Raw genomic sequence first — 13,956 nt, forward strand, 5'->3', positions numbered from 1 at the left:
ATTCATGTTTAAAATTTAATTTGTTCATGTCTGAAATATTATACTCATTTATGAACTCTTCAAGAAATCTTTGAATTTTTAAAACCCCTTCAATGATTAACATACCTTCACTCTTGCAAATCCCCTATCCCACGCCCCCCACCCCCGCCCAACCTCGTGTTACATCTTTTTCCTTTTTCATAATTTCTCAATTGAAATTCAACACCTTTTGTAGCTTCCTTACAGTTTTGTAATCATCCCTTTTCTGTCTCCTCTTAGTGCAGTTTCAGTTACTTTTTCATTCCTTTCTGTAGTTACTTCAAGTATTTTATCCTTCTTGCCAGTTGATGATTTGTTTTCATCTCAAAGTACGCGCGCGCACACTCACTCACACACACACACACACACACACACACACACACACACACACACGCCTAAATGTACACTCCTGTGACTATGTCAAAATGTAGTTTTTCTTATCATTGGCTGCTTTCATTTTTGTCAGATATGTTGTGGCTTTCTTCATTTTTTTAGGTTATACACAACAGGAACAACTTCTCTGAGAATTGTGTATTTTCACTGCTGTGTTCTATAAACTCTTCTTCCTTTTTGCAGGTTTTGTTACTGCTTATAACTTCCTATCTTCAAAAAAACTACTTCATATATTGTGGGTTGTCTGGAACAATTGGTGATTCCATCAGTACTTGTAACACCCATTTCATTGAATAATTTTAGCATGATTTAGCTCATGACATGGAATTTTATATGGATCCGTTACATTTTGTTGTGCACATTGTTCTGAAATACAGGATACCATATTTATCCAGTTCTAGGACGGGGAAGGGGAGCAGAACCTCAAAAATCGCAAAACTTTTTGGAAGAAATAGCGAAATATTTGTGACAACCAAGATCATAAATTTCATAGGTGATTTTCATCCACAGCAATTCCAGTGGTGGTGTGAGGTTCCACACTAAATATCTCATATTCAGAAGAAACTGCCAAATATTTGTAAAAGCTGAGATTATAAATTTCACTGACGCTTGTGTATAGAAGTACATTGACTCTTTTTCTCACCTTTCGTTGGTTAATTGAGACTATCATACCAGATAATGCTACTGATGATGATGATGATAAATAGTAATACCACAGACAACTGCCTTAAATAGTAAACAAAGAAAGAATTGGAGATAAAAATTAATACACACCTTTTTTTAAAAAAATTCTCCCTGTTTTGTCAACATGCAGACAATCAATAAATGGCTTAAGTTTATTCAGAAATAGTGTTAACTCTTTTAGCCACATAATTGAAATCAGTGAAACAGTTTGTCATTTTGAGCAGTTAAAAATAATATTTTGTCAAAGAGTCTCTTTAATTAAGGGATTGTCTTATATATTCAGTATTATTGAATACCCAGATAAATACTGTAGGTTATTGTTTTTCCTTGTTACCACTGTCTAGTTTTCCTCCATTGTCCATAATTTTTGGCTCATTGTGAAATATCTGTAGTTACAAGAAGTCCATCAGCAGTTGCTACTTTCGCTGTGGATGTGTAGTGACAGTGACTTAATTGTTTCAGCTGTATTATTGATTTGTAACATGTTAAAATTAATGAGTAGTTCATAATGGTTTGTGAACAATAAGCTTTTACAATTTCAGATTCTTATCAGCCCAGGGCCTAATGACAGTCCCCTCAGCCTGTGAAAGTAGTGACTGCAACAGCAGTTCAGCTGGCAGTGAGAATACATCTACCATTGTTAATAATAGTGCGAGCAGCAGTAAACAAACTGAAGAACAACAACAACACGTGCTCTTGCCAAATACTGAACTATTAGTTGCAGAGAATGGACCAATAGATCCAAACATCCCTGTGGAAGTGGAGGTAGCTGCTGCATTGCCCATGTGAGTAATCTCTTCTAATTTGTTTTAAATCAAACATAAATTGAATAGGTGATGGACACAGTTTATAAGAGTAACATGTCACCTGAAACACATTCTCTTCTGATACGCAATGTTCTTGGAATCCTATCTACTAGCTTCTGACTTATAACTTTGTCCCCCTTGACTTTTAACTCTGTCATAAGAAAAGTAAGCATACTGTGCTGCAAGGAAAGATTTATGTTTTGAACCACAGGTTAAAAGAAAGAGTTTGAATTAACTAAAATAAATCTGCATAAATTATTGCAAAGTGGCAGGGAAGTGGAAGGAATTGGTTGGTTTGCGGTATTTAGTAGAAAAAAATTGCACACGAATTCTCAGGCACCGTGACCCAATGAAAAATACAATAAAATAAAGTGTCACTGACAAAAAAATCTTTAAAACCAATTTTCTTCAAATTAAGAGTCACATACATTGGTTTGTGTTGCCATCAGCAACTCTTATGGATAAGAAAATTGCCACCAAAAGCGCCTCACAAATAGCTGGTACCTATTTCAGCACTGCAAATGGCATAGTTGGTGCCAGGACGCCAGCACATTCAGCAACACTTTCAACTTGATCAGCAGACAAGGTCATTGCTCTCACTCAGCTGCAATCAAGGACTCGGTCACCTGTTCAATGTTGTGATGTCTTGTCTTAACTCAAGAGACTCCATAGCAGCAAGTATTGTGCTGCTTTCATTTAAGCAGAGCCTGTTCAGTGGTGTCACTTTGCGTGGCTGCCAGGAAATTCGAATGTTATGTGTTCGCAAACAGAATTTTCCTATGTCCATCATGTCACGTCTTCCCTCCACCAAAAAATCTCTCTCGATGGGAATCTCTCGGAAGAAATTAAAAAAATATATATGTAGTAGGTTTGCCAACTGACAGTGAAATACATTATAACAAAAATACTCCTTCACAACTGAACAGTTCCAGCAATGTATGCTGTTTAACTATAATGCTCAAAGGCACCCTCCCCACCACCACCACCCCCACCCCTGACCTTCCAACAATCTCAACTCAAAATGAGGACAACTAAGGCTGAAGAATACTTTAAAATACAGAATGCATTTCTTAAAGATATATAACTCCGCTAATGAGGAAACCAAAATGCAACATACATTTAGTATACATTGTATTTAAAATGGGGAAAGATACAAGAAACAGGTAAACATACTATGAAGACTTTCATGACCAGATGTCATAGTTGAAGATGTGTATTCTGTGCTGTATGACTGTGGTCGAAGTAACTTTTTGGCTCGTGTTTGTCCAGAGCTGTGCTGGACATTCTGGAGGTGCTCCGAAAATGTCCAACATAGCTCTGGGCAAGAGGTCAGGATCTGAAGAGTAAACAGTTCATAATGTTAAACTTCGTGGCAGATTAAAACTGTGTGCTTGACCAAGACTCGAACTTGGGACCTTTGTCTTTCTATCTATCTACTGAGTTACCTAAACCCAACTCGGGACCCGCCTTCACAGCTCTATTTCCACCAGTACCCCATCTCCTACCTTCCTAACTTCTGAGCAGCTCTCCTCTGAAACTTCTGGGAGAAAGGATATTGCAGAGACATGGCTTACCCACAGCCTAGGGGGATGTTTCCACGATCAAATTTTCACTCTTCAGTGTAGTGTGGCGCTGATATGAGACTTGCTGGCAGATAAAAACTATCTGCCAGACCAAGATTCGATCTTGGGACCTTTGCATTTGTAGGGCAAATGCTCTACTGGCCGAGTTACCCAAGAAAGACTCATGATCTGTCTTCAACGTCCGAGTTAGCCTCATTTCAGCACACAGTTGTAATCTGCCAGGAAGTTTCATATCATACACACTGTGCTGCAGATTGAAAATTGCATTCTACAGCGCATAACATTGATTTGAGATTTTACCTTTGAAAATAGACATTCAGTGCAAAAACCTAGGTAATATTTTATGCACATTCGAAAACCAGACAGTATTGTTAGTCATTCAAAGATCTAAGCAATTTTAACTGGCCTCTTCAATTCATATCTTTAGTGAAGTCATTAATAGGAGAATTATCAGTCATAAAGAGAAAGTTCAATCTTTCACAAACTTACATAGATTTAAAAATTATTTGGAATTCATACCATACACACGTTTTCACCCTAATTCTGAACAATCCATGGTTCAGTTTATGATATATTGACACACAAAAATTCCCTGGTCCGAGGGTTCTTGACTGGCAAGGTGACTGGAGTTAAAAACCTGAGAATCTAAACTTGTCTGTAGACCTGGGCAGGAACTTCCCCATTACATGTGTGTCCTATGACCCTTTCTTGTCCACTTTGTACATGAGTGTCACGCTAGCCTTTCTAATCCACCTTGTATATGTGTTCCCTGTCGCCCTTTCTTAACACACATCGTACAGCTGTCCTCTTCTTTGCAAGCCTCTCCCACTTCCCTTGATCACTCTTCCTCTCTTACGTTCTTTACTCTGCCTCCTCCACTTCCATCGTTTCTTCATTTTCAACAATTATGGTAGCTGTAGTCAGCACGTGGGAAGGCTATCCCTAAACAAGAATCATAAATGAAACTACTGAGGAAGTGTAGAATGCAGATGATTTATGGCTACATGTGTTTGAAGCATTTTTTGCAATAATATATCAAATAATTTAGTAAAATATTTAAAAACTGTCATTGTATTCCAACAGAAGTTGCCTTCAATCAATGATCATCTTCAGTCGATGAAGTTTTTCTTCAGCAGTGAAGCTTACAAGGCATATGTCAATAATCACTTGTTAGCAATAATATCTAATGCAAACAGTAATGTTAAGACATGAACAGTTTGTACTAGTGGCATGACAAGGTGACCAGTGGAACAGTAAGACTTTTATATTTACTCCAAGAAATTCCCCTTAAGCTTCATTGCCAAGGTAAGACATCATTGACTGAAAATGATCATGTTATTGAAACTTGCTTGTGACAGAATAAGACAATATTTTTAAATACATTTAAGCTGTGGCATACAGCTCACGCAAAATATTTTATAGTACAATGTCTGCTACAAAAAGAATTTCTGGTATGCAAAAAATTTAGTCTGATTGTATTTCATTAAAATATATTGTGTGTGGAAATAAGTGCTTCAAATAAAAACCGTAATCTGTTAATGCCGGGCCAGGTCAGATAACTTGATGAGAGTGTGTAGAGCTGCGGTTTTTAATATGATGCTAAAGAAAATAATTCAGAAATTGAAAAGAGAAGGCAAAAGTGTGAAGCTAAATAGAAATATAGTTATTGGGATATGCAGACGACATTGCAGCCATAACGAAGTAAGAGGAAGAGGTGGCACAAAACATAGAGGACTTAGCAAAGAATGCAAGTAAAATTGGACTGAAGATTAACAGGGAGAAGACTGAAATGATTGAAGTATCAGAGAATTCCCTAACAAACTCTATTACAGGTTGGAATATGGAACATGGCGAGAGTGGGAAATTTTAAATATCTTTGTACCTGGTTCAATAGGCATAATAACCTATAACACGAAATTAAATTCTCAATGGGTGCAAAACTTATCGCAGTCAAAAGCAGATACTGTCATCAAAAAATTTCTCAGCTAAGATCAAACTTAAAAGCGTATAATGCAGTGGTAGTACTGGTGTTGTTATATGGGTCAAGAACCTTAAAAAAATAATTAAAAAATGGAAAATTATGAGAAAGATGATTGGACCATTCCACAAAGAAAACACTTGGAGACAAGAAAAAACACGAACTCTAGAACATGATGAAACAGCTGAATATCATGCGGAAATGAAAGCATGGAGAATTAGCCTGGGAGGGCACATTGCCAGGAGGTCATACACATGCCAGGCCAAATCTGTGTTTACAGGAAAACCTGGAGAACTTGTGCAGTTGTAAGATTTTAAAGTGATGATAAGATGAACTACAGAAGGACCTTCAGCTGCTGGATGTTCATAAGAACTGGATCCAAAGTGCACAGCGTCGCCATATATAGGAACATTATAAGGTCAGTGCATGATCTTCAGGGTCTGTGATCGCCGATCACCAGTATGATGATACACTGTAAAGGTACCGAAGATTTTAACACAGTGAATGGATTGCTTTGTTTGATAGTGAGACAGCACAAGTTCTTGGCAGATCCTTTACAAATTAGATAATACAGTTCATGACATCCTTTAATTCTAGAAGTTGTATTTCACTGCTTCAGTTTGTACTAAGATGTTGGCTTGTGAAAATTCCCTAAGATGTGGTTTCGATGCTATTGCATTAATTGTTAGAATAAACACCCTAACTGATTAGAGAAACAGCACAATGAAAAGAAAATTCAATACAAAAAATGGATGATAGATACAGATTGAACACCCATTATGCTTGATGAACTGGGAAGGTATCTGTTAGTACATTCCTTGTGGTCCAACTAAGATGTTTGGTCCAAAAAAGATGTTTGTAACAGCACTGATTCCATTATACTTGGCTGCAGTATGGGACATTGCATTTTCATATAAATAAATTACCATTTTATACCCACCCTTGATACTGAGGTTTGGCCAATCACACTCACATGCAGCTTCATTTTTTGTCTTGGTGGATTTGAGTTTCTTGTCTACTGCAACAAATACACAACCTCCATTTCCCTGTCCTTTCGAAATACACGCAGATTTTCCCGTGAGTCTTGCTGCTATCAATTCCAGGTTTCAACCAACTCCCTGTACCTAGTATTATTTGAGTTTCACTGTTTTTCAGGAGCACTTCAAACTCTGTCACTTAGCTGCAAATGCTTCGACAGTTAACCATTAGGATTTAAATATTCTCATCTGTGAGAGGCATTTCTTTAGATTGTACGCTGATACTTCTGGGCTGCTTACAGCTGTTGCTATTCAGATTGGATGGTGAGTCACCTAATGTAAAAGAACCCTTGTATGCATCCCACACAGAGTCAGCTACCTGAGTAGTAGTGTCTGGCAAGTTGTGCACACTTGACCTATTTAGGGGAGACCCAACAGTTCCCAACTCTATGGCGCAAGTTCAGGAAGTTGCAGCCTAGCTTGTCACAGAACCTTCAGAGTGTTCAGTCCTTCCACTCAACTTGGAACCAAAGGGCCGCAATCGTTTCTGGGGACAATGCTGCAAATTGTGAGGTTCCTTGGAAATCCAAGCTCAAAGTTAGTCTTCTCAACCTTCTCTGTCAGTCACTGGAATGACCCAAGTATGACCTAGGAACCCAGACAACAGGCATCACTTGTTCCAATCTGTGCCACAATCTGCAGTTGGCTGCACCCTGTTCTCTCAGTGGCTACTGGAATAGCCTCTTATTAAACATGTTGAATGAAGCCCCCAGGCAAACACTGAGTGCTCCTGGTTTCTTTTCCTGTCCTTTGCTGCCAAAATTCCCCCAAGGGGTACCATCATTCACCATATGTTTGAACTGTGGACAATCAGTAGACCCTACCTTTTTGCATTTGCCTCCTTTTGACAAAACTGGTTGCTGCTAAACAGGTGAACTGAGTTCCACTTGATCAATTTCAGTGAAAGACAGCAGCTCAAACTTGTTGTTTAGGGGGGTCTCCTTCCTGGTCCCCATCCACTTTGCACAGAATGTCTAGATCTACCAATGCCATGTCACTCACACTCTAGTGGATGACAGATCATGTACTTTCTGCAGAGAAGACAAGGATCCTCAGGAGAAGATAGTACTTAAGATACCTCTGGTTCAGTGTCAGAGTACATGACTCTCGGGAGCTCTCCCAACACACTGTTTCACACTGTTTTGTAGCAGCCGCTGATCGTTTGACAATAGGCAGTATGATTTACAGCTGCTTCAGAATGTCAACCATTCACAAGTGGGGCTGCATTCTGGCTGGTGCAATGTATTGCAGGGCAGTGAACAAATAACTTTAAATTAAGCTTGCTGATTAGCTTTTTGTCTGTTGAGCTAAAAAGTTGCTAATTCTGTGTAAGAATTGAAGCAAATAAACAAAATGAGATTTCTATTAAGGCAACACAAAGACTTGTGGTAAAAATTACTATTTTCCTAAAACTTTTTGAGGGTATTTGTAGTCATTAGCAAATTCAAAACTAAGTCATTATGGATAGAGCATCTGCCATGTAATCAGGAGATGCCAGGTTCGAGTCCCAGCCGGGGCTCACATTTTAGACTATCCCCGTTGACTTACATCAATGCCTGTATGCAGCTAGGTGTACTCATTTTAATTGTAATTTCATGATATGTTCATTAGAATGTCTGCTACAAAAACTAAATCAAGTAGATTATGCGAAGGACAATGGTAGCTTCTGAAAATTCTCAAAAATGCATGTTTTGTTTGCATTGATATTCAATGAAATTCAGGGGTGATGTATTCTTTGACAATAACTGTGAACCACAAATGCTGATTTACTACGAAATAAGTTACATATTCAAAAGACTCGTACTGGTGACTCTTTAAGTTCAGAGGTTTTTCGTTGTTATGACATGCATTTTGAATAAACAGCCTAACTATTGTGGCTGATAAATATTTGGTACATACACGCACTCCGAAGAGATCATCCATTAGTTTACTTAAGAAATTTAAAGCTACAGTGCCTGTTACAAACTCCTGTAGGTGCAGTTCACTTCCAAATGGCTGATCGTAAGATTAGAGTTTGCACTAAATGTACTGTTACTCTTGCTGTTGCTACCATTACCATCACAAATGCCATATTAGACCTCACAATGGAATACAGTCTGATAACAAACCACACATATAAGCACATGGTATGCTGTGTGTGTGTGTGTGTGTGTGTGTGTGTGTGTGTGTGTGTGTGTGTGTGTGTGTGCACTATACGTAATGCTTTTCACAACTTTTTGTCATACACTGATAAGCCAAAACCTTATGATCATAGCCCACCATGAGATTAAATGCCACCTGTTGGTGTTGTGGACTTGGGGCAAGTAAGTAATGTATATAAGTGGATCAGAGACAGATGGGGAATCATTCTAGTGGCAATCTGAGCTACAAATGGGGAAATCCACTGCCACCGACTTTCTCAAACTTACAACGAGACCACATGACAGACGAATTTTTGTAATTTATCGTATCTGTAGTATGTGAAGTTTAGAACTAAAATATCGATGTAACAAAGCAGTTTGATGCAACTCTAAAAAATTCTTGAGAAAACTGACTTTTGAAGTTTTCTGTCCATCTTTATTACGTTAAAATAGGTCAATTTTTCGAGAAGTAACGTAAGTATGTTGGAGAGTGCTCACCTGACATGTATGGGTCCTGGGTTTGAGTCCCAACGACTGTTCTATAAGCATTTCTGTGAAGAGTAATGTATACAAAGATGGAAAAAGTCATTAGTGTTAGAGAATAGTAATCACTTGGTTAAGTCTGCTTTTGATCATCATCCCCTCCCCCCTCCTCCCCCCTTCTCCGCCCTTTCACCTCTCCCTGTTCAGTTCCAATATCTACATCATTTAAATATTTAAAATTAATCAGATAAGTGTAAATTAATATGTGTGTGCCACTTTTTTAAGAAAAATTCATAGTTTCTATTTCTAATAAAATCGAGCTCCCATTGCAAATATAAATTTCAAACTACCAATTTTTTTAAGATTTTTGATGAAGATCATTTAAATTAAAAAAACATATACAAATGAATTTTTCCCCATATTTATGTATTTTATGCTTCACTCGAATGCTTATAAAATGTGCATCTTTGTTTAAAAATTTGAATCTGCCTGGAATCGAACAAAGGCTCCCCTGCATGGCAGGTGAGTTCCAGAGCCAGAGTACTTGTCAGAAAAGTGACATTACATTAATGTGTTAAACCATGTTTGGGAAGCTTCAAAGTCAATTTTTTGTAGAGTTGCAGCAAACGTCTTTGGTGATTGAAATTTCAGTTCTAAAATTCACACATAGCAAAAAAAAAAAGTGTATTGTCATGTAATCTTGTTAGATGGTTATAATAGAAATGTGTCTGGGAACAGAAATCTTGTAAATGGAGAAGTTATTTGTGTGCGGCTGCCAGTAGGATCTGTTGAAAGTGCTTGAAGGATGGTGAAAGCACTAGCAGGTGACAAGGTGTTGGATATTCAAGCCTCATCACAGAGTATAAAGGCTGGAGACTTGCCCACTCTGTAAGGCAGGTTGGGCAGTGATTTGTGGCAGAGCAGCACAATGCTCACGGAGCCACAAATTTTGGGAGCAAATTTGCAGCATACAACCCCTGTATGTTCCCATATCGACACAGTAAAATTGTCAGTTAAGGTGGCAGTGGCCACAGGTTCATTGGGATTGGACTGTGGACCATTGGGGCTTTGGATCAGTGGAAGAGTATCCACTGGTCAGATCCAAATATATATATATATATATATATATATATATATATATATATATATATATATATATATATATATATATATATATTTGTTTTAATGGTTCTGTACCTCAGGCAGTAAAAATGAAACCCTTATAGGCCACTCTGTCCATCCATCCATCTGTGTGTCCTATTGTTAAGACTCGTGTTTCTCAGAAACTAGTGGAGGTATCAAGTTGAAATTTATGTCAAATACTAAGGTCCATGATCCCTTGGCAGTGAAAATAATTTAACTCCTAAGCCAATTCAATCAAAAGATACAATATTACATATCACTTATTTTGATACTCGCGTGCCTTGATATCTTCCTCAATGCCAATGGCATCTTCCAGCAGGATAGCTGTCCACATTACAAGATGCACACAAGGGACGCTATAAGGCACTAATTTTATGCCCCTAAACCGATGGCCTGTAATTTATGGGAACTGTGTGACTTGTTCATAGGCATCTGGTGACACATACCTGTGGAAACGTATCAAGGGCTGTAGAATCCAAGCAGTGAAGATAGCTGCTGTAATTAAATTCCAGTGGTGGACCAGCTATTAAGCAGTTTTTTGGCTTATCCATCTTTAGTTATATTAGTAACACTGGGAACGATGATATATATATATATATCTCTCTCTCTCTATCTCTCTCTCTCTCTCTCTCTCTCTCTCTCTCTCTCTCTCTCACACACACACACACACACACACACACACGGTAGTTATTGAAATAACTTAATTAAAGTATTTTGTTGAAATGGAATATGCTATGTTTGGCAGTACAGGGTTTGTACTCTGCACGTCACTTCCTTTTAATGTAGGGGAGGAGGAGATAAAATTTCTGCTTTGGTCTTTGGATTCATACTGGCTATTTCATACACTTCTCTCCATTTTGTTTGTATTTTTAATCATGGTTATTACTAAGTAAATCATAAGTTTGATGGGGGAAGAGGATATGCCTTGTTTGTTCTGTGAAGTTTAGTGTACATAACACATATTGTTTCAGGCCCAAATTGAGTGACACATCACCACCTGCAGAAAATCCCAAGACATCCAATGGGCCTGTTTGAAACTCAGTTTCTGTCTCTGAACATCAGTCATATCAGTGGAATTGGCCTATTGTGTATTCTTGGTGAATAGGCATCCTGCCTGAAAACTGAGTTCTGGAAAAACTGTTTACATTTTGAATTGGGCAGGTACTATTGGTTATGGGATTGTATTCCATTGCTGAAACATGGTTTCTATAGGAGGAACAAGAGGACTGAACCTAACTGTAAAATAGTGTTCCTTAAAAGGTGCTCAATAACTTGTATTAATTGTATTATACTCCTGTGAGGTTTTGACTGGGGGAAGTTTAAGCTCCTTTTTTATGTTGCAAATTTACTGAAAAATGTGTAGGAAGTGGAATTTTTAGAAAGCAGCAAAAGGTGCCTATGCTTACAAAAATAAGTGTTCAAAGTGATGAAAGTGATCTTTAAACATGAAATTCTGTTTAAAAATTGTTGAAAATTGTTATTTAGCATGGAATGGGATATGTAATTTAAAATCTCAAAATAGTAGTGACTTGAAAAAACATTCTGTGCTGAAAGAATATTCTGTGAAGGGTGCATATAATGATCTGTGTGTATATGTTAGTGTCTATACATGATTGTGGGTGTGTGTGTTTAGTGTGCTCTTGTATATTTGTGGACATGAAATGGCACACTTGCATGTAAAGATTGTGTACTTCATCCTCAGGAATTTATCATCGTTGAAAAGACTCCTGTAAATAGATTGAGTTGTTAGATTAAAATATCAGAGCATGTATTTATTTTAATTTTTTAGAATATGTGGATGTACATGTAATTGGAGTGTAAACCTGTTCCTTACGATTTCTGTGATTTATGCAGGTGCCTCTTTGTAAGGGAAAGATTATTGTAAGAAATGATATTGTCTATGCTTCCCATTGAGAGACAGAGTGAACTAATTGTTTTGTGATTAGTTTTGTAATATATGTTCATATGAGCCATCTTAACATGAATGTTACCTTTACGGGAGTACTGCAAACCAAAATTGTGTCTACAGATGGTGGCATTGCTTCAGGAATGCATTTGCAGTTTTTGATACTCTAATCTTATTTATTTTTGCACATTTTTGAAGTTCTTCCATCATCTCATTTTATCAAATTGTAAAATGTAGCAGTATTACTTTAGCAGGAAAGGTACAGCATATAGCAGTTTGAAAGTCACCTTTATATGTATCTTTTAATAGACAAACTTAAGTACTGTCTAAATCATTCTTATTGGCAAAGAGCTGTGCAATCTATTCAGTATTGTATGTGTCTGTGGAAGTGTTCATATGTTCCCATTACTTTGTTTCCTTAAAATGGTCAGTATGGATCATTAGTTGCTTGTGTTACATATCATAAAATAATTTCCTTCTATTGTTTTTAATGACTTAGATTGTAGGTGCAATAAGTTTTGGACAATAGAGCTGTTTATTTTCAAAGGACAGTTTGTTGAATTTGCAATATAAAAACACCACTCCATGGAACAATATATTCAGAGCAATGGAATACAGGCCCAGCCCTCACCAGTCTGTAAATGATGGAGTCACATGTAGAGATAAATGCAAACAGTAGCTTCAAGTAAAAAAAAAAAAGAAGGAAGAAGAACTCCCGTGCATATTTGTTACCAAATGAATGGTTATTATATTGGCATATCGATAATTGTTGCAGTTGAAAAGCAATACTAGTATAAATACTGTATCACTTCATTATTAATACTTCCACAGTGAAAAAAAATAATTTCATAATCAGTTAGATCCATTATTTCCTGTCATTATCTTCACTTTTAAAATACAAAGCGATTTTTATAAACATTTTGTGATACCTGTGGTCTACTTCGTGTTGTTTTATTTTGAGACCTTTACATTGATTTCAGTTTTTAAAAGTTTCTTAATATGACTGTGGTGCAGCTGTATCCTTGTTTTGATCAATTTTATTTTTATGTGATGTAGTTGTTAGAAGATAAATAATTAGAGACCACACAGATTCCATGTATGAATTACAGACTTTTAGAGAAACTTGAGACTTTTGTGAACATACAGACACATAAGTAATTTTGTTATTTTAATATTGAAGTTTCCAAAGGTTACCACCATTTCTGCCTGTGAATTCATAACCTGTGATATATTAATTTTTTAAAAAGATGCAGTTAAGCTCAAAATATTAAACTTCATGATATTTCAGAAGTGCCAGGGTGCAATTTTGGAATATTCCATGTTGTAAACATTCTTTAGCAGAACTGCCTTATATAAAATGTTAAACACACAAACAGTACAAGTGTTATTTTACATAGTATAACAAGTGGTGTATATGTTGAAATGGAAAATATTGCAACTAGAAATGTGAAAAACAGTTCTTGTTAATGTAAGGTCCAAATTTTATAACCTTATATAATTGAAAATGCTTAATGTTCAAAAGGAAATACAAACCATTTATTATATATTGTTTCTGTTATTGTGCCAATATCAGATTCATGTTTCTAACATTTGTTACAAATAACATTATATGTTGCCTCTACAGTTTACAGTATTTGGGTATCCTTGTGCATGTAAGCTGGAAAACGTTGAACTGACGCAGAATGTATTAAAAAATCCATTGTGATACCTACATTATAGGTTTCTGTAGAAGCCCATGTTGCTGTTACTGATCAGAATGGTTAATCATATACATTGTCGAGTATTATTATCTGTCTTTAGAGATA

General features: G+C 36.8%; 1 protein-coding gene across 8 annotated transcripts in view; it reads left to right on the top strand.

Moving 5' to 3' along the window:
- The window catches only part of LOC126277663 (serine/threonine-protein phosphatase 6 regulatory subunit 3), a 174,271-nt gene extending 160,576 nt beyond the window's left edge, over positions 1–13,695 (top strand). For all 8 annotated transcript variants that reach the window (XM_049977381.1, XM_049977377.1, XM_049977376.1 and 5 more), the window contains 2 exons: positions 1,638–1,880; positions 11,217–13,695. In XM_049977381.1, coding sequence (XP_049833338.1) covers positions 1,638–1,880; positions 11,217–11,280 — 307 coding nt within the window. In that variant the 3' untranslated portion in view covers positions 11,281–13,695. The remainder of the gene's footprint in view (positions 1–1,637; positions 1,881–11,216) is intronic.
- Positions 13,696–13,956: the final 261 nt, after the last annotated feature.

This window comes from Schistocerca gregaria, chromosome 1 (assembly GCF_023897955.1).
Source record: "Schistocerca gregaria isolate iqSchGreg1 chromosome 1, iqSchGreg1.2, whole genome shotgun sequence".
Classification (NCBI taxonomy): domain Eukaryota; kingdom Metazoa; phylum Arthropoda; class Insecta; order Orthoptera; family Acrididae; genus Schistocerca; species Schistocerca gregaria.